We start from the raw sequence: 26,368 nt of genomic DNA, 5'->3' as shown, positions 1-26,368 counted from the left end.
TACATGAGAAAAAAACATTTTTGTTACTTTTTAATCACTGTCAAAGCTTTTATAACACTGCCATAAGTGCCATAATAAAGCATTTTACAAGGGCAAAATGTCCTTTTGGTAGTAGGTACTTTTACCCCCAAAGCACTACAAGTATTTTAAAATAAGAGAAAATTTGTTTGTATATGTATATATGTGTTTGTGTGTGTGTACATACATACATATATACACACACACATAAATAAATTGGATTTTCCTCTTTGTCCAGTAAGATCCAATGACTGTATGCCTATCCAAGTTTAGATACAGCCTGAGTTGGTGATGTAATTGTAAGAAAAGATAAGGCATCAGTTCTTGTTCTGCAACTTGAGAATCCATGGTTCTGGCATTATATTTGCTGCCATGTGAGGGAAGATCACTTGTCTAAGGAAAGGAATAGAAGCATTGCAGTTTTGAAATCTCTCCAAAAAATGAAAGAATTCTCTGGGGACAAAAAGACAAAGTGATCAGAGAGAGAGAGAGGAGAGAAAGATGCTCATTTCAATTTGTGCATAATTTTAATAGGCTTTTGTGTAAAATCTCTGAAGCACTTTAAAGCTATTGTGCTAACACTGTGTGCTGTATATGGGGGTGGGAGCCATTTATTCATTGCTAGAAGTAGGAGTTAGGATATTTGAATAAAATTAATGTTAACCAGAGTAAAGAAACAAGCCACAAAATTGCTTTGCCAGCAACTTCAAAGGAGAGCCAACAGGAAAATAGCAGCAAAAAGGCTGGGCTTCAGAGAACACAGTGTGAGTCTTAGCAACAAGGATGAATTTAAGAAAATCTGAAATTGCAAACATGGTAATTGTAGCATGATTTGATTTTTCCTTACAATTCTTGCAGAGCACAGTGGTACTAATAGTTTCTCCTGGAAAAGTGAAAAAAAATGTCAAGTGGGATTTTTTCCTTAGAATTCAACACCTAGTGACACTCATAGTCAAGACAATGATCAGTCCAACTGTTCTGAGTATTCCAGGCAGATTGTCTTTCCAAACAGACTCATTCTTTGCATTCCTTTTGCTTTTTCCTTAGGTCATATGGTTCATATCTTAAATCTTGACTACTGAAAGATTCTACTAATTGATCTGCTTGCATCCATTCTCTCTTCACTCCCCCACTCTATTTTGAACAACAGTCAGCTGGATCTTCCCAAGACAATAGTTTTAAAAAGTCAATCCCCTAAATCATAGATTGTAGGATCATAGAATGGTACAGCTAGAAGGAACTGCAAGGAGTTATTTTGTTCTACCATCTTGTCTTATAAACAAGGAAGCCAAGACTTGGAAAGAACTGAATTGTCCAAGGTGCTACGAGCTGTTCAGAAACTTTCAGTGGTTTCCTATTACCTATACAAAGAATCCAAATTCTGTAGCCTGACATTCAAGACCTGAAACTTTCCAGTTTTATCTCTCTCTTCCTTTTTATGTGAACCCTTCATACCAAGCTAAATAGTCTACTTATTCCCTTGCCACAGCATATAGTGCTGATGCCACATATTTAACTTGTCATTTCCTGCCTTGTAGTAATCTATTAATGTATTGATATCTTATCTACATAATAGATTATAAACTTTTTAAAGGTGGATCGAGCATTCTGTATTCTATAAAAGATGCAATTAATAAATGTGTTGCTTGATATTGATTGATCCGAAAATTAAAACCAGAGATGTATCTAGTAATAAATAAAATTCTAAAGGCATTTCACTTTAAACTGATGCTCTTGAGTCCACTTATCTTTTCTCTATATCGCAATTATTTCTTAAATTTCTCTATAGTCACTTAGAACATTTGGGTTTTTTTTTCTATTTAGGCATTGACCCTCATTATCTGCTTACTTCATAGAAAATTTTTGATATGTTTACAGTGTGTTACTTGGTGAATTGCAGTGTTTTTGTATTTTTAACTTCCTTTATAGCAGGGAACCTTTTTTGTGTCATGGACCCCTTGGGCAGCCTAGTAAAGCCTGGGGACCTCTTCTCAGAAGAATGTTTTTAAATGCCAAAAAAAAAAAATAGAATTGCAAAGGAAACTAATTATATTGAAATGTAATTATCAAAATATTTTAGAAAAAAGTCATAGACCCCAGGTTAAGAACTCCTTTCCTTTAAAGGTTACTCTACTGCCTCAGAGATTTGGGGCACTCCAGTGCTAGATCTCACCTTAAAGCCTTGATCTTCTCCATTGAGAGCTGGCTAGCTATACTATTTCTTATGAAAATGATAAATGGGAAGATTGAAGCTCCAGTGATTCACCCAGTAACTATTCATTAGTACATACTCTATCCCACCACCACTCACCAATGCAGAAGAAAAGAGAGCTGACTGAATTTGCATTTCCCTGTGATAACCAGTTCTCCATAGAGCCAGAGAATTAGCGGGATGGGGAGCCTGTTTATATAAAATCAAAGATTTTAGTAAAATAAATCAAACTATATACATGCATATGTATATGTTCACATATACATATATTTTGTGTATATGTTCTTAAATACATGAAATGAAAATGTTGGAACTGATTTTTACAGTAAGAATAAAGCCTACAAAACTCTAATCCAACAGAAAGTGAAAAACTTGAGAGAGGCAGCATGGTCCAGTGAAAAGCATGCTGAATTTGGAGTCAGAGAGAATATGGGTTTGATTCCCAGCTCCACCATTTACTAAGCTCTGTGGGCTTTGATGAGTTATTTAATCTCTCTGGGCCTCAGTTTCCTCATTTGAAAAATAAAAAAGTTGGTCTAGATAGCTTCTAAGGTGCCTTCCAGCTCTAAATGTCTGATTCTTTAACCTCAGACCTATATTTTAGCCAGATAAGGGGAAGGACTTCCTTATGCTATGCCACTTTGTTTCTAACAAATTAGCTGATTTTGTCTTTTCTTATTAAAAGAAAAAAAAATAGTGTGCCATAGTTTGTTGTTGTTTTTTTTTAATGAGAAAATGACATGAGAATGCCTAATATAAATGTTTTCCTTCTCTCATGTTTTGCGTAAGCTTAGACATTCTTGAAATCCTTATCAATTGTTTCAAAAAAAATTTACTCAATACCTACCACATCCATTCTGTGGTGGTTCTAGTATTTTTCTCCTTTTCTTTCTTATTTCTAAATTTCTATCTTGTAGGTCTTTAGAATTTTTCCACTAAAGACATTCATTGCCTTATTATGATTTTGCAATTACACACATGAGTGGGATCACTTCTTGGTGATAACTTTATAGACTAGATGAAATTAAGCCAAGGGCTAGAGCCAATGCATGGGCTAGACTCTCCTCCACTGAACTTTTCTGCCCTTCAATCAGAACAAATTGATCTTTATGGTGATTAGGTATAGAGTGACTCAAAGTACCCCCAAATACCTTTAATGATTCTATCCTAAATCATCTTTTTGATGAAAGAATACTTAAATGTGCAAATTATTTAAATATTTGATTGCTTGGCATATTCTGAATGACCACAGATCAGGTTTCTGTGACCAAATTGTTGGAGAGATATAGGCATCATCAACAGAAAAAAAAAAAACACTCCACAATATTCCAGAAGAACGCCTTAAGTTTAGGTGGTCATCTGCACTTGAATTTCTTGAGAGGTGCTGAAAAGAAGGATCCTGACCAGTTACCTGTCTCTATGAGGGCTAAAACCAAAGGAAATATGTATTTTCAATAGAGAGAAAATTAGATTTTTTCCAAGGACAAAAATCTAGTCCATTTTTGAGACCTAGGCATATTACCAAGATATGTGAGAATTCTTTCCTTGGAGATTTGAAAGAGCCAAGTGGAACCAAGTTGCAGAGCCATTCGCAGTAATTCCTTTGAATACGGAAAGATGACAAGTAGAAATAGATATTTGAGACTCCAGAGGAATGACTCAGTTTGGTTATAACCTCAGAGGGTAAAAAAGTTTTTCAGCAAAATGTCTTTTCCAAAAGCTTTTTGCTCCTGTAATATATAATATGGCATATTCATTTGTTCTAGGCTGGTAATAGCCTTTTTCTTTTTCATCTTGAGCATTATAGCTTGGTACAATTATTTTTTTAAAGCATTTGTTACTCAATAAAATACTATTAATGTGAAATGTTTCCCATCCTTCAGTCTCAGTAGTTTGCACATAATATTTGATTTCATTTCTTCTAAATAGTGTTATGTAAGAAAGTCTTTGGAGTGCCATATTCATTGAGCTATTATGCGGCTCATTCTTTTATTTTCCAAGTGGCTTTTCAGGTGATTCGACCTAGCTTTTGTAAGAGGAAAAGAAGTCTTTGAAATGAAGTGTTATTTGTTTCCTTGAAATTATCCTTGAGTGCAGCATATTAAAATATATAAATTATTAATACAGTGCAAGTTAGAGTAGCTTTTAGGTTATCCTAAAATAAATAATTCATTTCTCCCCTTTTAAAAACTATCCCCAAAAGCACCAGTGTTTTTCAGTTTCTGTTTATCCAGCTGCACTATCAGAGTGGGTCAGGAACACTGCTGGAGGCCTTTTCTAAACAGTCTTAGTTTCAATCCTGTACTCAACTTGCTTTCTTTTTAAATATTAATTAATGGAAAGGAGGATGAAAAAGAAATCACCCATTGAGATTTTATATCTCAATCATCCCATTAATCCTTTGACTCAACTCAACTAAACATTGATTGTTTGGACTCCTGAAACACATTGATGTGTGTATGCCTTTGTCTGAAAAATTAATGAGTTGATACCTAGATTTCAGCCAGGCATTTGATCAAATCTCCCATGATATCCTTGTAGAAAAGATGGAAAAATATAGACTGGATGATTAAACAGATTTCATATCTGGTTAAATGACTATAACCAAATAATGTATTAATGTCTCTCTGATGAGATACCTCTAGTGGAGTATCTCTGAGGGTCTATTCTTGGCTTTATTCTGTTCAACATTTTTTTTTAAATCAACGTATCAGTGAAATGCTCCTCGCTTGGAGAACATGAATCCAGAAATCTTGGGGAACAAAATCCTTGACAGACCAGAAATCAGTTAAATCTAATCAGATTGAATTCAAAATGGATAACTAAACTCAAATTCAAGTGCATAAGTACAGAATGGGGAGATTATGGCTAGACTATGGTTCACATAAAAATACAGGAGGATGTTAGTGAACCACAAACTCAGTGTAAGTCAACAGTGTGACATGTCAGCCAGAAAATATCATGCCATCTTCAGTTGTATTAATAGAGAAATGGTAGCCAGGACAAAAGAGGTGATAGCCTTGCTACATTATACCCTGCTCAGGCCACATCAGGAGTATTGAGTTCAGTTATGGGAGCCACAGTTTTAAAAGCAAACAGACATGGCTAGGGTAGAGTAATTGGATTGGTGAAAGGAATGAACACAATGCTATACAAGAATCAATTTGAGAAAGTAGGAATATTTAGCTTACAGAAGATTTGACAGGGGCAATATGATAGCTCTGTTTAAGTATTTGAATGGGAGGTCACTTGGACAAAGGATTAAACTTATTTTACCTTGACCTAGAGGACAATATTAGAAACCAGAAGTTAGAGGTACAAATTTAGACTCAATTTAAGGAAATGTTCCTTACAGTGGGTGTAGTCCAAAAGCAGACTAGGCTTTGTGTTCCCATTTATAAGTCTTCAGACAGAGAGAAAATGACCATTTGTTGGGTATATTGTTTATTTGAGAAGGGGGAGTGTGAGGAGGCATCTGGACTCTTCCAACTCTGGAGTTCAGTGGGTTGTTTTTATTTTGTTTTGTTTTTAGCTTTTTAAGCACCAAAAGAATGAATACTGCTTAGGATGCATATTAAGAAAAAGGGCTTTCTAGCTTCAATAGAACTTAACAAATTAGATTTAGCTGAAAAATCTATAGTACGGGTGTGGAAATAGCACCCAAGTCCCTGATTATCTTTCCTCTGGCTTAGAATTAGGTCTCTCACCCCACTTACACTTCGCCTTGGCAGGTTGAGGGTTCTCAGAAGGGGTTGACACCTTGCTAGATCTCACTCTCAATGTTCTAGGCACAACCCCAATAAGCTAATATTCTCTTATTATTCACAGTTGTAGTTCTTATCCCCAGTGGTATTTTCCCCATTTAAAAATCTACCAGGTTTACATCAATAACTCTAACTCAGAAGTATTTACTAAATAGAATCAAAGCAAAAATAATTCAAGTATAATACTGTACCCCAAACCAGGAATATAATTCCCCATCAATGCACACAGTGTTTGAAGAGGAAAGTAGACAAAGACTTATAAAACTACAGTATAGAGGTACATGAGTAGGAGACACATGTTCCTGGGGCAACCCACAGATCTGGCCCATGATATTGTTTGTCCCAGCAGGTACATTCTGCCCCCAAAATCACTGATGGGTGAAGCTTCTACTCTATTGCCTATTGTGCCCATGTAACTCCTGTTCCGAGCTGGCAAACAAGTATTAAGTTCCATTATTCAAAACAAAACCCTAAGCTTGGGAACTGTAGAGTTTTTCCAGGTGGACTCGCTTGGGCTGGAATTTTATGGGTTTCCCCCACTTAGATGGTGGATGACAGTTCAGAGAAAGTGAAAGGTGGAGCTATCTTACCTCTAATTGGCTTTTCCAAACATCAAAGCTTTTCCTCCAATCACCTCTTTCAAACAGCAGGTGAAAGTGCAGTCTGCTATCTTCCTGTGAACCAGCTCTGAAGACTTTTTTTCAGACCTACTTGGAGGTTTGGGCTTGACCCTTGAAGACCTGGTCTTAACCAAACTTTTGCTCCAAAGCAGGTTCTCTTTTGTGAAGTGATCTCTTTTGTGATTTATCTCTTATCTCATGATAAAAAGCCAAAATCCACACTTCTCCCATCCAAGACAGAATTTGACAATATACATTTGTTCCATAGTCCCTAAACTCTTCTAGATGTCAATATTTTCCAGCTTTCAAACTTAAAGTCCTCATATCAGTCATATATAAAATAGATACTGGGTGAGAAGACATTTTATTCATTTTTACACTGAATAAGGGTCTTTTCTCTATCAGCTACTTTAGTAACATTTCTTTAACAACTATCCTTATTTCTGCCCATTTCTATTGACAAAACAGTCAATACCTGAAAACAGCACTATCTTAAATATGTACAAACTGGTAAAACTACAAAAGGCATTGAAGAGAAAGTGTAAGTCAGTGAAGAGATATTTGCTACACTCAATGTTTTAATAGTAGAGACCTCCATAAGGTTCACTTTCTTTTCGTTTTTCCTCTGGAAATGTGTGTGTGTGTGTGTGTGTGTGTGTGTGTGTGCGTGTGTGCGTGTGTGTGTGTGTGTGTGTGTGTGTGTGTTGTAATGACATTATCTTCACATTGAATATATTTATTGAGTTAATGTCAACTCGGTGCCAAAGTTGTCTTGGAGATCTCATTTAAGAACCAGTGCATGTTACAACTTAGGACTGGTTTTAAAAATAATTTTCAAAGTGAAAAAAAAATGTTGTGACATTGCAAAATGATATCAATGTTTTCAAAAGTACCCAAAGCCTACATACAATTGCTCCAGTTACGTTTTTTGAGGCTAAGGTTGGATTGCTTATACCAACAGTTAATCAATGGAAAGCTAGGATTACCATGTCCTTTTTTTCACTTGATAGTAGCTTAAAGATGGTCACAGAGAGCTTTCTCTATCCCTTTCATTCATGAGATTGTTCACAGTTCTAGGTGACCTGCATATTGTTTGCATGTGTACAAAGGATCATAGGCTTTAGAGCAGGATGGGAATTTAGTTAGTATCTAATCCTACCCATATTTACAATTCCATTCCATTCACTTCAACAATCTTTTACTAAGCTCTTCTATGCCATGCACTGTTATAGGCACTTGACCTACAAATATAAAGAATGAGACAATTCTTACTCTCTAGGATCTTACATTCCAGTGGTGGGGAGACAGAAAGAGAGAGGGAGAGGGAGAGAGAATAAAAAGAAACAAAATAAATAGAAAATGATGATAAAGTAGTTAAAATTTAGCAAGGTAGCTTTAACTACCAGTAGAACAGAAGCAGTTGGCTAAATCAGGAAAGCTTTTGTGCATAAGGTAGTTCTTAAATTATGCCTTGAAGGCACAGTATAAGGCAGATGTGAGGCAGGAATGCATTGCACACATATAGGATTGCCAATACAAGGGCAAAGCCATGGACATGAGAGATAGAGTGTATGTTAGGAACAGGGAGAGGGTCAGCTTGACTAGAGTATTGAATGTAGAAAGGGAAATAATGTATAATGAGGCTCAAAAGATTGATTGTAAGCAGGTTGTGACAAGCTTTAAAAGACAAACAGACATATACATTGTATTGTAGATGAAATGAAGAGATTCTGGGGTTTAGTGAGTAAGTAAGTAGGTGCTTAGGGAAAAATAATGTGAACACCAGCTGGCACAGCTGTTAAGAGTGCTGGATTGCTGGAGTTGGGAGAATCTGAGATCAAATGCTCCCTCAGACACTTACTAGCTGTGTGACCCTGGGCAAGTCACTTAACTGCTTCTTTCCTCACTTTCCTCTACTGTAAAAAGAGGGTTATAGTAGCACCTGCCTCTCAGGGTTGTTGTGAGGATCAAATGAGATATTTTTTTTAACACACTTAGCAAAGTAGTACCTAGTACATATTAAGTGCTGTATACATGCTTTTTCCTTTCAGCCCTCCCCCTCAGGTACTAACTATCTATGTGACCCTGGGCAAATCACTTAACCTATCTCAGCCTCAGTTTCCTCATCTGGAAAATTCAACTGGGTTGAAATGATAGACTATTTGTAAAATATTCTGCAAACTTCAAAGTACTATATAAATACTAGTTATCATCATTATCATCATCATCATCATCTTCATCATCATTATTACAAAATGATATTATGTATTGTAATGATGTCTCAAATAATACCATATAACCAATAGCTATAGCTTTAGGTACTTAAATATATTTAAAGTACTCTGCCCCACTGAATCTCTTATATGTTCAGCAGTTCAGTAGTCAGTGCTTCAAATACTCCACCAACCTAAAAATCACTTGGATGTCCAGGTTTCATGGTTATCTCATGACTTAATGCCAATTTGCCTATGAGTTTCTGCTCAGTTTAGTTATAGCTAGTGGTATAATTGGTAGGAAATACTCAGGGGTGTGGATCATCCAGACAAATTGACAAGGAAGGGTGGTTAGTGGCATCATAGTAGTCACTTCATGACTCTTTCCACAAGCCATGTATAAGTTGGTAATGAAATTTAAAGATAAGAGGAAAACTTCATAATAATTAAGGAAAAGCTCCTGAGTAAAAGTGGAATGAGCTTCCTTGGAAGGTAGCATCCCTCTGATTGGAGGTCGTCATGCAAAGGCTAGAGGATTCCTGGTCAAGTGTATTGTAGAAAGGATTCTTGGACAGGTTCCATTTGGACTTGATACCTGAAGTCTCTTCCGAATTTTTGATCCTGGGATAGCTTAAATTCTAGGCAAGTAATTTCTGAATAACCAGATTGTAACATTCATCTAACCAGACACCATATTTCCATTTTTTATGTGTAGCTGGTCCATGAAATGAATTTAATACAGTACTAATTATGTGGCCTTCTGTTGCTACAGACCCTTGATACCCTATCACCCCTACTGTCTAAAAAAAAAGTGTAATTGGACTAGAGAGTACATGGGTGAGGATGGCTGGAAGGGTGAGACATAAAATGTAGTTTGTTGCATGTGCTAGTCAACTCTTAAACTATTAGACTTTTCAATACTGTATGGGTGTAGTAGATTTCTGTTTTGTTCTCATGGAAGTTTCCTATTTCCTTTATCTCCATCTATCACCTTCACATGATAATTCTAAAATTCTGACCATCTGCAGAGCCATTCCCAAATGAGTAGGAGTAAGATTCAAATATAACAACGTGATTAGCACATGTAGTATGTTCTGGGAATGAGGAAATGCAAGGTTTAAATAAAAAATGATTCCTGAATTCATGTTGTTTATAATCTAGTAGAAGAATACATAGGTGGCATACACATTAATAGAAATTAATTCATGGTAGGTACAAACAAAATGCCACATGAATTCTAGGGGGGGGTTGGAGGGGAGTCTTTGTCAACTATAGGGTTAACATCTGAGTTGGGCTTCAAAAAATGGGAAGCTGTCCACCACGCAGAGGGGAAGAGAGAACATTCTGTGAGCATAAGGAACATTGAATAAAGCCAAGGAGATATGAAAGCACAGCAGATATAGGGAAGATAGACAATTTGGCTGAAGTTCGAGTATATGCCTGAGAGCAATGTGAGTTAAACCAGGAAAGGTAAGGTGGCATTAGATTATGGAAGACCCTGAATTTCAGGCTAAATATTTTCAACTGTGATCTTTAGGCAGGGGAGACCCATTATAGGGTTTTGATCCAAAAAGTGGTATAACCAGGTTTTTTGTATAAGAATGAATGGTCTAGCAGTGGTGTGAACAATTATTTGGAGCAAGGAGGAACTGGAGGCAGGAAAGCCTGCCAAGAACCCATCATGATACAATATGTTTGAGAAATACACTGCTGTGATCTGATGATCTCAAGAGAATTCAGTGTACCTAAATCTGAATCTATAGATAATATAATGTTTCATGTTGATTAAAGCTTATAGATCAGATAAAACTTGCTCAGTCAACAAGCATTTATTAAGCACCTAACATTATGCCAGATACTGTAAGCACTGATAATAAGAGTTAGCATTTAAAAAGCACCTTAAGGGCTGCTATAGGATGGGGAGGGAGGGAGAGAATTTGGAACTCAACTTTAAAAACGAATGCTAAAAAATATTTTTACATATAATTGGGGAAAAATAAAATACTAAATTTTTAAAAAAGGGGGGGTTACTATGAGGAAGGTACCATTGTTACTCCTATTTTATAAATGGGGAAACTAAAGCTGACAGCTTAAATGATTTGTCAAGGACCACACCATTGTGCCTGAAGCAAGATTCCACAAGGAAGTTCTAGGGCAGCTAGGTGGCACAATGGATAGAAGGCTGGACCTGGAGTCAGGAGGACCTGAGTTCAAATTCGGCCTCAGACACTTGGTAGCTGTGACCCTGTGTGAGTCACTTAACCCTGTTTACCTCAGATTCCTCATCTGTAAAATGAGCTGGAGAAGGAAATAGCAAACACTCTAGTATCTTTGTCAAGAAAATCCCAAATGGAATAACAAAGAATCGAACACAACTGAATGACTAAAGGACAACCCATATCTTTGTTACTTATTATCTGTTAACTTTGTTATTATTTGTTAACTTCAGATGTGACTGTAACTATCAATTTACAAGATTCATTGAGTATCTACTATCTATTGAGCACTGTTCTAGGCTGTACAAATAACAAAATAAATGAGATGATTCTTACCTACAGAAAAGATATTTAGTAATTCTAATAGCTTGCTTTCCAGAATGCCTCTTGCAATTAAAAAAAAAAAACTCTAGAAAACTACCAATTAAATACACACACACACACACACACACACACACACACACGCAGACTCACACTCTTCCAGATACTAGACAGAGAACCCGTATGTACAGGATGCAACCATCATTTAAAAGAGCTGCCAAAGGACATCATGAGTCATCACATTAGACTGAAAGTCTTAGCCACATGAATATCCCCATTGTTTTATCCCCCCAAAGCTTCAAATCCTCTTCCGTGGTAGCTTACCCATGTCACAGTAATATATTACTCCTGGCATCTTTGTTTGGGCATCAGCCAATGGCAAAGTATGAAAGAAACAGCATTTCATTCCTATTTCAAAGAAATAAAATTTCATTCCACTAAATCTGAATGGATCAAGACTATTTTAGCACTTGCCCTATTTGGGGATGCCTCGCCATTTTTCTTTTGCTCCCACTTTGAGGAAGCCTGGAGGAAGTGTGAGGAAAAGGCATATTTATATAAGTATTTATAGCTTTTTAGTCTCCCAACTCTCTTTGTGTCTGGTAGGATACAACTATGAAAGAAAATTTGAATCGTGAATTAAACCTTTGGTACAAGATCTCCTGACCATAAATGTTTAAAATGCTTTGCATAGTTTCCAACACCAAGGTGTGCTGGGTACACTGAATAGCCCTCTTGCCTAAGAATGTCCCATTCAGAATGGATTGAGCACACTATTAAGTGAGATATTAGGCAATCAATACGGGAAATGTGATAGACTCTTATAACCAGGAATTTTCTCTCAGTATTGTTCTCCTTTAACATTCTGAGCTCACCTTCTTAGGTGTGGGTGATAGAGTTAACTAACTCTAACTGTTAGAGGCAGTTAGGTGGCACAGCAGATAGATAGATAGATAGATAGATAGATAGATAGATAGATAGATAGATAGATAGAAAGATAGATAGAAAGATAGATAGATAGATAGATAGATAGATTATATATGCAATATATATTGGATAACTTTAGAGGGAAAGGAACCAGCAGCCTGGGTGGGACAAGGAAAGATCTCATGAAGGAAATGGCATTGACCAGAGTCTTTGAGGACACTAGCAATTCCAGGGGACAACCATATATATTGTGGAAGAACATTCCAGGAATGGTGGCCAGCCAATGCAAAAGAACAGAGATGAAAAATGGAGAGTCCTCACACAGTCCTCACTCAGTATTACTGGATTGTAGATAGAAGAAAGGAAGGTAATGTGTAAGTCAAGGCAGCTAGATGGATAGAGTGTTGGACTAAAAATCAAGAAGACCTGAGTTCAAATTCTTTCCCAGATACTTATTAGCTATTTTACCCTGGCCTTTTTCAGATTATTTCTTTATCTGTAAAAATGAGGATTAATAACAATAGTTACTGCACTGCGTTGTAAGAAAAGCAAGTGAGATAACCTACATAAAGCTTTGGAAATCCTAAAGTGGTATATAGATGCTAGCTGTTAGTAAGTAGGCAGAAAAACTAGGAAGGGACCAGGTTGTGAAGAACTATAAAGAGGAGTAAGTGAAAGAGTTTATAATTCGTCCCGGGGGTAATAGGAAGGCCCTAGGTTTTATTGATGAGGGAGATGACATGGTCAGATCCAGCCTTTAGGAAAATCACTTTGGTGGTTGCGTGGAGGATGAATTAGGAGGGGCTTGAGGCAGGAAACCAATTAGGAAGCTAGGTGAGAATTCATAAGTACCTGGACTGGACTGGTGATTGTATGAAAAGAGGGGGAAATATATAAGAGATGTTATGGAGATATAAATGACAAGATCTGGCAACTTATTTGATATTCGGCTTGATTAACAACAAGGATTAAAAATGACAGCAAGTTTCTGAATTTGAGTGACCAAAAGGATGGTGGTGCCTTAAGAGTAATAGGGAAGTTTAGAAGGTGGAATGACCTGAAGGTTCAAAGGAGGGAAGAGAGTTAGTTTTGTTTTGGACATGTTGATCTTGATATGCATGCAAAGTTATCCAGTTTGAAATAACCCATAAGTAATTGGTGTGAGATGGGAACCCAAAAGAACCATAGATTGGATATATAGATTTGGGAATCATCTGCATAAAAATGATAATTGGAGCCTTGGAATCTAATGAGATCACCAAGGTAGAGAATTTAGAAGAACTAGAGAAAAGGCCGCAGGGCAGACCGTTGGGTCAGCCACCAGGCATCACATTGACAATATTCCATCCAAGAAGAGTGAGAAGATGTAGATCAATAGGGAGAAGGAGAAAAAAGAATGTGTCACAACCATCCGAAGAGGAGACATTAGCCAGGAGGAAATGGTGGTCAATAGTGACAAATGTGGCAGAAGTGAAGAAGGATGAAGATTGAGAGTAGACCACTAAAATGAAAAGATCATTAAGCAGCAGATATGCTCACTTGGCAGGGGGAAAGAGACCTCAAATATAAATAAAGCTGAGAATAATTAAGAGACATTTCCAAAGTTCTACCATGGTTCAACTGGGATAAATACCTTCCAGTCCAGTACTCTTTAGACCACACCATAATTTCCTTCAATATTTTTTCACACCTATATGTGGAGCTGAAATAGCATGGACTTTTTGTTCTTTTGTCTTCTCTGTGTGAAAGAGTAATGTAACACCACGTGTGCTATCTATTATCAGAACTCTGAAAAGGTTGACCATTGAAAAGGTGATTTGGGTCTACAGACCATATAAGGAACTGAATAAAGTCTTTTAGTGGTGATTTTTCCTCTCTTTCTCAGAACTGTACACGGAGGAGGTAGCCTTGGATAACTCGGAGTGTGTCATGCTTACATCCCACCAAGGATGAATGCTTTTCATGCATTTCAGATAATAGTACAGTTAAAGCTATAACTGATTTGGGTAATGCCAGTCAATGACAGGTGGTATGGGTGGTGATGTGGGAGGTGAGGCATAAAGTTGAACTGTGAATTTCGTGACTTTTGGTGGTTGGGGATGTTTGATTTGGTTTTATCTAAATAGCTTATATATTACAAGGAGATGGCATTTCAAATTTGTGACTGTAGATGATAAGGTCACAAATTTAAAGGTAGAGGGAATCTTAGAAGTTGAGTCCAGGTTCATCACTTTTAGGTAAGGAAAATAAGACCAAGAGGCCTTAACTTACCCATATTCACACTGGTCATTAAGCAGCAAGGTCAAGATTTGAACCCAAGTACTTTGTAAATCAAGAGCTCTTTCCATTATGCCATATGTAAAAAGAATGTTTCTGGAGGCATGGGGAAGGAGGTGGAAAAAAGAGTTGCATATTAATGTTATTTTTTTGAAAATATGGGGGAAATTTTAGGTATAGATTGAAAACTCCAATGTTCTCTCATGATGTTCTCTTCTATGACTACTGGATCCTTTGACCTAACTGTCTTTTGACAATATTACCTAAGTCACAAAGAATCTTTGATTTCATCTAATTCACTCCCCACATTTTATGGATTTGAAAACTGAGGCTCGAAGAGAGGCTGCTTCCCTTTGTCAAAGTCACACAACTAGTAAGTGGCAGAGTTAAAACAGAATTAGAACACAGAACCTGGTTCTCATTCTGTTGTTCTTTGTTGTAGGATAATAAATAGGAAGATGAATCAATGCACCTTGGTGCCATCCCCCTATCCCCACAAATATGGTATATTTCATAATGTAAGTGATGTGATTAAATAGTAAATAAATATATGTGTTATTACTCTTTTCTTCAATTTAAAAATTTGTTTTCAACTCAAAAACTATAAAGTACCACTTTTGTACTGACCCATTATGTCTTTTTATACTTTCATAGGAAAGTATGTTTTCTTTTTCCATTTTATTTAAAAATTTTCCATACTTCCACATTTCCCAGCACTTACTTTTGGTCATGTTAAATGCTCAAATGATGAATCAATATAAGAAAACAAGAATTCATAAGATTTTTTTCTTATCTTTCCAATATATCATTTATTACACCACTAATCTCCTCCCCTCCAAACCACATCTATTTTTCCTCCTCTTTCTTTATCAACCTCAAGCTAATAAAACATAGAGGAGACATGAAAGAGATATTACTTTTCATAGAGAGTAGTTAACAGGCATGAAAAATATTCCCAAAGATAAAAGGTGAAGCTGCTGTTGTGAATACATGGTGTTCAAAAATAGAATTAGTTTTATGTGGAACAGATGTTAGTGTGATACTAAGGGTAGCTAAGGGCTACATTGCCTTTTTCCATCCCAAACTGTAAAAATATACTCATAATGATAGAAGATGTTTTTGGTTTATGTGGGGGGGAGGGTGTTTTGTTTTGTTTTGTTTTGTTTTTGTAATACATAAGTATATCATTAGGCCAAATGGAGTAGTGGACAAGGGTATGAGCTGTAATTCCTCTCTGGGATTCCGTTGTATATGGGTATGGTAGGTAGAGGAAAGCTCTCCTCCAAGACTGGTTTTTGGAGCTCTGTGGCTATAGCACCCTCATGGAGCTTTGGGTATGTGGCTGCACAGGGGTATGCTAGCTGCATACTCATTGGCTCCATTGTTCCTCTTCTGACTTTATAGTAAATAACATGTGACTATAGGCAGGGATCATTCTGTTTTCCAGCACAGTGTTAGTTAACCACAAGCTTAATAATGGCTGTATAATGTAACTGACTTTTAAAAAGCCAACACTATCTCAAGCTACATTAACAGATCATCATGGACAGTTGATGGCACTAAATTTGGTTCAATTCAGCAAATACCGACTGTGTGTAAGGCAAAGTACTAGGTAGGGACTGGGGATACAAAGTCAAAAATGGGACAGTACTTTCCTAGGGAACCTACAGACTATGATCAGACTATTATACTAAATTCTGGGTGTTTCACTTTAAGAAGGACATGGATAACTAAAGAATATTCAGAGCTAGAAAATGACTGTGGTGGGTCATCAGAAAACCTTATCAGAAAAGGAACACTTGAAGAAATTGGGGACCTTTATAGTAGAAAGTAAGGAAGGAGATGATAGCTGACTTGGAATATTTAGAGGGCTAACATAGGCATTGAGGATATGATGAGAGGTGGACATTCAGTATTTCTCCAGAAGACAGAACTGTGAGTAGAAGTTGCAAGGAGGCAGATATTCAGAACACGAAAGATTTCCAATCGTGAGACTTGTCCAACAGTATTGAATCTGTGCCATTAGATATTGAGTTCTCTGGTAGTTAGGGTATTAAAACAGTGATGCCTAATGCTCCCACTTGTTAGTGTTGTTCTCCCTGTGACTCGCCTATTTTGTAAATAGCCTGTATTGCCTTGTATGTGAACACAGTGAATCTCCCTTATATAGGAGATCTTAACCTAGGGTAATTGAACCTTTTAAAAAATATTTTGGTAATTATTTCAATGTAATTGATTTCCTTTATAATCCTACATATTTTATTTTATACAATTAAAATCATTTTTCTGAGATGGAGTTGCTAAAATTCACCAGATTGCCAAAGGAGTCCAGGACACAAGAAAAATTAAGAACCCCTGCCCTAACAGAACGGAAGGTCCTTAAGAGCCAGCCTCAACTTCACATTTGTGTCACCAATTCCTAGCACATGGCAGATATCTTTTATAAATTTACCTGTTGGTTGTCAAGTGATTGATCATACAGAATGTTATAAAAGACATTTGTATACTGAGTAGGAGGTTAGATTATTTTGTTAAAAAAAAATTTGACCCACTCTGATATTCTGTGATCCTGTGCGTTGGCATAGGCTGACTGTAAAAGCCCAAATATAACAGAGCTGGTGGGAGGGCAGGGAGGTTGGCTCTTTTCTCTGCCAAGCTACATAGCTACTGTCATGTCAGAATATGAAGGTGGGAACATTTTCTAGTAAGCGTATATATGCCATAGGAACCAATCACAATGCCTTTTATTATTAGTCAAGGAAACAATCTTAAAACTTTTGCTGTAGACAGTATGTGTTCTGATTGAACGGTACAGCTTTTGGGGAAAAAAGGTAAAATTGCTAATTTATATACTTGGAGAGGTTTTAAGCTTTTTCAACCAAAATTGTTTATCTAGGAATTTTTTTCTCGATATTGTATACAAGCTAATATTCATGGACTGAAGAATTTTATTCAACTTTTGACGTATTTGATGACTTACGTACATAAATAGGTTTCAGAGTTTTCTTCCTTGTAGTTCACGTTCATTCAGGCTGCAAAGTGTGTATCATGTATCACAGTGCCTGGAGTATGCCCATAATTAACGTAAACATCCACTGCTTATTAAAATATTTGCCTTCATGTGGAATTTGGACATAGCAGTTGCATTTTCTGAAACCACTGAGAGAAAAATTCTGTTATGAATAGTTTTCCTTTTCTTAATTATCTTTCAGCTGCAGTATTGAAGTATGAGAACAATGTTATGAACATCAGACAATTCAATTGCTCTCCTCATCCTTATTGGCTTCCAAACTTCATGGATGTCTTTACCTGGTCCTTGCCATTTGTTGGAGAAAAAGGTAGGTTAAGTAAGAAATCACAGTAAAGTGGTAAAAAGGACCGCAATGGAAAATCATCATATCTCACTGCCAAGCACATAAGATGGACACAAGTGCTCATAGCGGCATTTTACCTGGGCATTAAACGGACAAAGAAAAAAGCGTTGAGCTACCTGTAGCATGATGCAATCATTGAGTTAGAGAGAAGGGTAGGGACAGAAAACTAAAAAGAAAGCAGGAAATTTCAAGAATCACTAAGATCAACTTGAAATAAAGTAACAGAAATACAGCTAGCTTTTATTTTTTATTTTTTCCAAAGTCCATGGTGAACATCTTTTTTCAGTGTTCTTTTGTGCAATCATTTCAGGAAAGTTCAAATAGAAAAAGGAAACTAAGAGCCCTCATTGTTTAATTGGTTTTGTTTTTAATAACAATAATAACAGTCTTCATGTTAGCATTCAGGTAGTAGAGATTTAAGACACAGACATTTCCATTAGAATTACAATGAGCATTAATGCATCTCAAAACCCTAGAAAACAGAGATCTGTTCCTGATTGCTTCCATCTAGGAAGAATATTGTAATGTTGATGTCAAGACACCAACCTTTTTTTTTAAAAAAGACAATATTTTAGGCCACAATCTGCCTTTACTGTCACTAATGATCTCCATTCCAACTGCCCCATAGCATATGTGAGAAATCTACGCAAGCTCAGAGAGACCTGAGGTTGGTAGGACACATAGTCAATGATCTAAAGAGAAGAAGGGCCATAATTTTGTGCTCACCGTAAATCTATCCTTACTCCTACTCCCTTCCTAAATGAGAGCACAAATACAGTATGTCCCCAAAACCTTAGGCTTAAAACTGCACTAAGACTCTTGGGACACCTATGTAAGTGACACGACATGATTTATGTAAGGGGCTTCTTCCAATAGCATAGTTAAATCCATAAAAATGGGTTTTGAAAAGGACTTAGAAAATCCTTCTTGCAGACCATATTCATTTTGTGGGCCCCTCCTCATCCCAGCCTTAAACTCCCTCAATGAAAATTCAAATCATGCTGTTAGCAGTTTGTCCCAGTAGCCTTTCTATTCTAGTTTTAAATCTTTCTCCAAGACCAATACTTAGGTTATCAAAATTAAATGAATACACATCTTAGTTATGTATAACACATATTTTCAGCACAATGGGAAACTTGATTTCATCTCTCTACTGAGACTGGATGGTAATGCATCATAAGCAGTTGTAAAAGATATGGCATACCAAAGGGCTATAGAAATGTGTATACCCTTTGACCCAGCAATAGCACTTCTAGGGCTCTATCCCAAAGAGATCACACAGATGGGAAAAGGACCCACACGTACAAAAATATTTATAGCAGTTCTTTCTGTGGTGGCAAATAATTGGAAATTGAGGGGATGTCCATCAATTGGGGAATGTCTGAACAAGTTGTGTTATATGAATGTAATGGAATACTATTGTGCTGTAAGAAATGATTAACAGGCAGACTTCAGAAAAACCTGGAAAGACTTGTATGGTCTGATGCCAAGTGAAATGAGCAGAACCAGGACACTGTTGTACACAGTAAAACCATGTTGTGCAATGACTGATATTGATAGACTTAACCCTTCCCAGCAATACTAGGATCTAAGACATCTCCAAAAGCCTCATGTCGGAAAATGCTATCCACATCCAAAGAAAGAACTATGGAGTTTGAATGCAGATCGAAGCATACTAATTGCTATTTTTTTTCTTCTGTTGTGTTTTGTTTCCTCTTTCTGGTGGTTCCTCCTATTGGTTCTAATTCTTACCTACAACATCACTAATGTGAAAATATGTTTAATAGGGAAAAAAAGATATGACATAGTTGAACTAAATGCATAAATCCTTCTGACCTAATTGCTACTTATCATTAAAAAAAAAAAAGTTGGGGCAGCTAGGTGGTGCAGTGGATAGAGCACCAGCCCTGGAGTCAGGAGGACCTGAGTTCAAATCTGGCCTCAGACACATAACACTTACTAGCTGTGTGACCCTGACAAGTCACTTAAGCCCATTGCCTAGCAAAAAAAAAAAAGGTTTGACCACTACCAATATTAGTATTCAATAGCCAATAGTCAACCTCATGTTCACAAGCAAGGTTTATGATGTTGACTCCCCAGACAAAAAGTAAAGAACTTTCACTTTTAATACATAATAGTGATCTTACAGTTTACCCTTGGACTTCTGCTACTCACAGCAGGACATATTAGTAAGTTTTCTCTGAAACTATTGACTCCTTGTCAGAGGACTTGAAATAGTTTTGGGTGTCCAGAGTTTAAATATTAGAAATTTAAATAAATAAACTACATTTTTTATTGCATAAGAGTATTCTATAGTAATGGCAAAAGTCTTGCTGTTAAAAATTATTTTTCAAGTCAGGTTCTCGGATTTAGATCTGATCTTTTAATCAAATGTGATTTTCATTCACCATCTTCATTTGCTTTAAAAAAAATAAGGTTCTCTAAAATTATTTCCTTTAAGTCAGTCAGCTTACTGATCATTTACAGTATGTCCAACACTCTATTAAATGAATAGAGGATATGAATGAAGTATGAGGTTTGATCTCTATTTTACAGGATTTTACAGTGTAGTTATTCCAGGTATTGCAATATTGTATTAATACATGGTAATCAGAAAGTTAAAATGGTTGGGAAATAACATAAAAGACAATGGTACATTTTATAGGACAATTTTTATATCTTTAAAAACCATTTATGTTTTTTAAATATTACATATGTAAATTTCATATGTGTGCATCTATTATATCATATACACATGTATTGTGTTAATTATATTATTAGATAGGTCATAAAATCATATGCAGTAAAATCATATGCTGTAAAGTGATAATAAGATTGACCAGCTAGCTTTACTTTTCAAAGGAAGAAAGTCAAGGAATCTACAGTCCTATGAGAAAATGCTCCAAATCCCTAATAACTAGATAAATGCAAATTAAAAAACCTTGAATGTTCCACCTTATACCCATCAGATTTGCAAAGATGATGGAAAAAGAAAATCACAAATTTTAGCTGTGGGAAAAGGGACACTTTAATGCACTGTGGAATTATGAATTGGTCTGGTCTAGCAATTCTGGAAAACAATTGAGAACTATGACTCCAAATTCATTACTCTTTGACCCAAGTATACCACTACTAGGCCTATATCTTACAGTGATCAAAGAAAGAGGAAAAGGAACTACATGTACAAAAGTATTTATAACATTTTTTTTTAGTGGCAAACAATTCAAACCTAGTGAGGGAACCTATCACTGAGAGAATGCCAGAGGAAATTATGCTAATGGACTATAATTTCATCACAAGAAATGATAAAAAATTATTTCAGGGATTTTTTTCTGGACTGTATATTTGTTACAACAATTTTGTTTTCTCTTTTGTTTTATTTAGTGAGGTGGAGGAATTGGGAGGAAGAGAAAAAATAGATATTTGTTAATATATACAGTTATTAATAATAAATAATACAGAGGTTTGAGAATCATAGCATGTATCCCAACCCTTATTTTGTCAAGAATTCCCTCAATGACACTATTCACACTTTGTCATTCAGCCTCTGTTTAAAAACATCCAATCAGGGGAAATCCCATACCTTCAAATATGACATTTTAAAAATGTCATCAGAAGATGGTGACCAAGATGATAATATCATCACACCATGAGAAGTTAGGGAAAGAAATAGGAATGGTTAGCCTAGAAACAAGAGGACTTGGGGGATTGCTGTGGAAAAGAGAAATTAAGTTTTTCCTGGCCCTTGGGGGCAAAACTAGGAGCAACAGGTAGAACTTGTGGGCAAGTTTTTATTTGACTTAAGAAAAAATTTGCAATAGTTTGAGTTATCTAAAAGTAGACCTTGCAAGGTACCAGACTCCCTCTCAGTGCACATTTTCAAGGAGAGAAGGATGATCCTTTATCAGTAATGTTTTAGAGGATATTCTTAGTAGGGTAAGGGTTTGATTATATGGTCACTTCTAGCTCTGAGGGTCTATGAATCTTGCATTTCCACAACTGATAGCTATTCAATGTTAGCATCATATTTTATTTTATATGGTTTTAGTACCTCCCTAATATTATGGATATAATTGGCCAACATATAAGTGAAGCTGCATAAAATGCTGTGAATTTTCTTATTCTTGTTGTGTAAAAAAACCATTTTGAAGGAGAAAAAGAAATAAACCCCAGACAATTGTTATTCTTTATCAATTCAATAATTGCAAAGTTAATTTTAAGCTTAGAGCAGCAATAATAAATCAGGTTTTCCTTTTGTTTACCTTCTCAGTGACAGAGATGCTGGTAAATGTGCTGAACATCTGCTCAGATGATGAATTGGGATCCGAAGAAGATGGATTTGATGGTAAGAGATTGTAACCTTCACTTACAGAGTGTGCCTGGGAGGTGTTTTGGAATTCTATTGGTCCGTGAGACAGATTCATGGGGTATGGATTCTGTATAGGTTCTGACATTGTCCTGAGTATGAAAGGGACCTACTAGGTTCTAGCATAGTCAACTAATATGAGATCTGGAAAAGGTGCTTGAAACTCAATACCTCTATCATCCTACTCTCAATTTTTTTTTAAATACAAAAAGTAAAAACCTTTTACTAAGTTTTCCCATTTGATAGATATTTGATTTATTATATTTAATTGTATTTATAATATATACTATTTTATTGATAAAAACTACTGTCAGTTGGCACGAGATAATTATATCTTACTTTTCTAATCAAAGATACACTTTTGTCAACTAATAGCTCAGTTGATACTTTGAGATTAAATTTTGAAAGTATTTCTACATTATCTTAGGAAAAGTTATAATTTAAAGTAAAAATTGTAATAAGCATTTTTCTTGGAGCTCATGAGGTTAAATAATTTGTTTTTGAACTGTATTTTGGCTCTGTGTTGGGAACAGTCACACTAGGCAGTACAGTGGCTAGAAATTGATGGACTGGAGTCAGAAAGACCTAAATTCAGATTTGATTTCAGACACTTAAACTCTCTCTAGGTCAGTTTCTTCATCTATAAATTGGAGATAATAATAGCACCTTCCTCCAGCAATTGATGCAAGGGTAAAATGAGATAATATTTGTAAAGTACTTTGCAAACCTGAAAGTGCTATACTGCGATGACTTATTTTAATCTCTAAAATTTTCATTCTTTCATCACTTATTGCTTTTAAATGGTAGGTCAGTAAATTTGGAAAGAAGCCTTCTTTGTTAACATTCAAATCTTTAATATTTTATTTTTCTTTACTACAGAATACTATAATAGTTGTCCTCAAAGGAAAAAAAAAAACTTTTTCTTCAGAAGGATAGAGCAGAACAGAGACAGGGAAAGAAGCAACCTCTGGGTGCTCAAAAGGTTCTCCCAAAATACCTGAGAAATTTTAGGGTTCAGGCCTGGGATTTCATCAGTTTGAATATCTGTTGCTTACAGTATTTAAAGCAATGACACTGCCTTAGTCAAACTGAGACATGTTAAAGACCTTAGATTAAAAAGGCCAAGGTCCCCCATTGCATTCAGGGCCATCTCCAGTCATCCTGATCTATATCTTGCCAGTGGACCTAGATGGCTCTAGAGGAGAGACTGAGACTAGTGACTTTGCACAGCCCTCCCTCACTTAAATCCAATTCGCTTGTATGTCATAGCATCACCTTCCTCATGTCATGGTCCTCTTTGACAACGAAGGACAAACAACAAAATCAATAAAGCAGGAATTCTTAACCTTATTTTTGTGTCCTAGACCCATTACCATAATAATGCTTTTAAATAAATAAAAATTCCTCAGTCCTGGTGAGATTCCCTCACTTTACGGAGGATTAAAGTGATATCCAATTCCCAACTCATTGCTTATTTTACTTTCTAACCACGTGACCCTGGCCAAGTCACTTAACCTCTGTTTGCCTCAGTTTCCTCATCTGCAAAATGAGGATAATAATAGCACCTACCTCCTAGGGTTATTGTGATGATCAAAGGAGATACTATTTGTAAAGCATGTAGCACAGTGCCGGGCATGTAGTAAGCACCTTACTAATGTTAGTTGTTAATATTCATCATTATTATTGTAATAATAAAAACTATTATTTTTATTATTTCTATTGTTGCTGTTTTATAGAAAAGAATGAAGTAATTTCTGTCCAGGAATGGAATGAAAATAGTTTTTTTTTGTTGTTGTTGTTATTGTTGTTTCATTCCTGAGAATAAGAAGTTGGTGGCTTCATTTGGAGAGATGTAGATTTTGAGCTGGCCGAAACCTCAAAGTCCGTCTACTACCATTCCTTCATTTTACAGATGAATAAACTAAGGCACTGGGAGGATAGGTGACTTGGCCATCGTCAGAGAGATAGCACGTGTCAGAGTCAATAATTGGACACAGGTGTTCCTAACTCCAAGACTGACCTCCTATTCCAGGGGCGAGGAGCCTGCGGCCTCAAGGTCACACATGGCCCTCTAGGTCCTCAAGTGCGGCTCTTTGACTAAATCTGAGGTCACGTGTGGCCTTGAGGCTGCAGGCTCCCCACCTCTGCCCATTATTCCACTTTATCTGTCATTGGGGAAGAAACACATTTTATGACAAATCAAAGAAGGTTTAAGTTTCTTGGTGAGTTAAATATTTGAAGATGAGAGTGACAGGGATGAACAAATTCTTAAGAGAAAGAACAATTGTAGTGAATAAATTGGGATAGTCTTTTTAAAAAAATGTGTAAAAGTCAAACAAAAGAGACTCCTTCCTTTTTCTTCTGAATTGTGTGGTCTCTCTATTGTCTCTCCTCAAGGACAAAGAAAGAAACGCATCTTTATATCCCAGGTGTGTTGATGTAAAAATGCACTCTTGTGCATGTAATTAGAATATTCTTCTCAGGCAGTTTAAAGTTAAATTGGTTTTACAGCCATTCCATCCTTTTTTTCTCTTCTTTTTATGGCTTTTCTCCCACACACTCATATCCCACACAGCATAAGCTCACGCCGGAAAGAGGAGGGATGCAGGAATAAGAAAAGTAGAGTGAGATTGGCAAGGGCCACAAATGGGTAAGGCAGAGGGCTGTAGGGGCTACAGGGAGGAAATTTTGATTATTAATTTCCATGTAAAAGGAAGAGATTCATTTAATTCCTTCATTGTTTTTGTTGTTGGGTTTTTTTGTTTTTGGGGGGGGCAACTGGTGTTAAGTGACTTACCCAGAGTCACACAATTAGTAAGTGTTATGTATCTGAGGTCGGATTTGAACTCAGGTCCTCCTGATTCCAGGTCTGGTACTCTATCCACTGCGCTACTAATTCCTTCATTCTTAAGACCTTGCCAGTTTTTGCAGTATTCCTTTTTTTTTTTAAATAGAATCCGTTTTATCAGTTAAAATGTCTAGCCCACCCAAATTCTTGTCATTATATGGTAACATTCAAACAATATCAATCAGTCTCTTCTGATGAGTTTCTTGCCTACTGAAAGAGACATTCAAAAGCCTTGATCATTCAATTTTTCCTTTATGAAGTTAATTTTCTTTCATGTTTCAATTAAATTGAAACAAATCCCTTAATCTTTATGTTTAGGAACTTTTATAGTATTACCAATGAATCTCTCTTCAGTATCTAATTTATATTTATCCTCTGTTGCATGTTTCCATTTTTGAGTTTGGAAAATATAAAGATATTCTGGTTTCAATTTCTGGTTCTTATTAACTAATACATTTGGAGGAAAGTTTAAATATAAGTAAATATATCTCATTTAGCTATTAATCCTCATTAGTGATGAGACTTACTAGATACCAGGGGTTAGTGAGTGAATCCAAAGGAAAGAAAAAAAAACCTACTAAATATCAAATTAATAGCACAGCAAAGTTTTCATTTTTGTCCATTGCCCCAGTGGATAAAGTATTTGATGGCAGAGACCATTTGAAGACTAAAGGCAGATATCATAATCCTAAGAGTCACATTTTCAATCATTAGAAATATTTTTGGGGGCAGCTAGGTGGCGCAGTGGATAGAGCACTGGCCCTGAAGTCAGGAGGACCTGAATTCAACTCTGGTCTCATACCAAAAACTTGACACTTACTAGCTGTGTGACCCTGGGCAAGTCACTTAACTCCAAATGCCTAAAAAAGAAAAAAAAAAAGAAAGAAATATTTCTTAACTTGAAAGGTGATTTTTTTTTCAAACCCACTAACTTTAGGTCTTAGAATTCTTGACCTGAGCTATGCTGTGGCCAATGTTGCCCCTCTTTGGTGCTCTAGAACTTGGCAACCCAGGCTTACATAAGAGACTTTGAAATAACAGAAATCATGCAATAAAATTAAAGAAAAAAAACATACTAGAACTAATAAACCCCAAAGTTTAATATGTCTTGCTGTGGTTTCATCTAAAAATGCAAACACACTGTAGAACTGTTCCCTTTCAATTGTTTGTTTTAATCTTTACCTATGCTAGCCAATGAGGATATTAACATTC

The 26,368-nt window shown here is 36.1% G+C and overlaps 1 protein-coding gene across 1 annotated transcript in view; it reads left to right on the top strand.

Annotated features, from left to right (window-relative positions):
• PPP3CA (protein phosphatase 3 catalytic subunit alpha) overlaps nucleotides 1-26,368 on the top strand; it is a 381,077-nt gene that overhangs the window by 324,251 nt on the left and 30,458 nt on the right. Inside the window, exons 9-10 of the mRNA XM_027853359.1 lie at nucleotides 17,781-17,906; nucleotides 22,213-22,287. Of these exons, the coding sequence (XP_027709160.1) occupies nucleotides 17,781-17,906; nucleotides 22,213-22,287 (201 nt within the window). The remainder of the gene's footprint in view (nucleotides 1-17,780; nucleotides 17,907-22,212; nucleotides 22,288-26,368) is intronic.

This window comes from Vombatus ursinus, unplaced genomic scaffold, assembly GCF_900497805.2.
Source record: "Vombatus ursinus unplaced genomic scaffold, bare-nosed wombat genome assembly UNPS02009975.1, whole genome shotgun sequence".
NCBI lineage: Eukaryota > Metazoa > Chordata > Mammalia > Diprotodontia > Vombatidae > Vombatus > Vombatus ursinus.
Note: the sequence above shows the minus strand (reverse complement) of the source record. Positions and strands in the feature narration are given on the sequence as shown.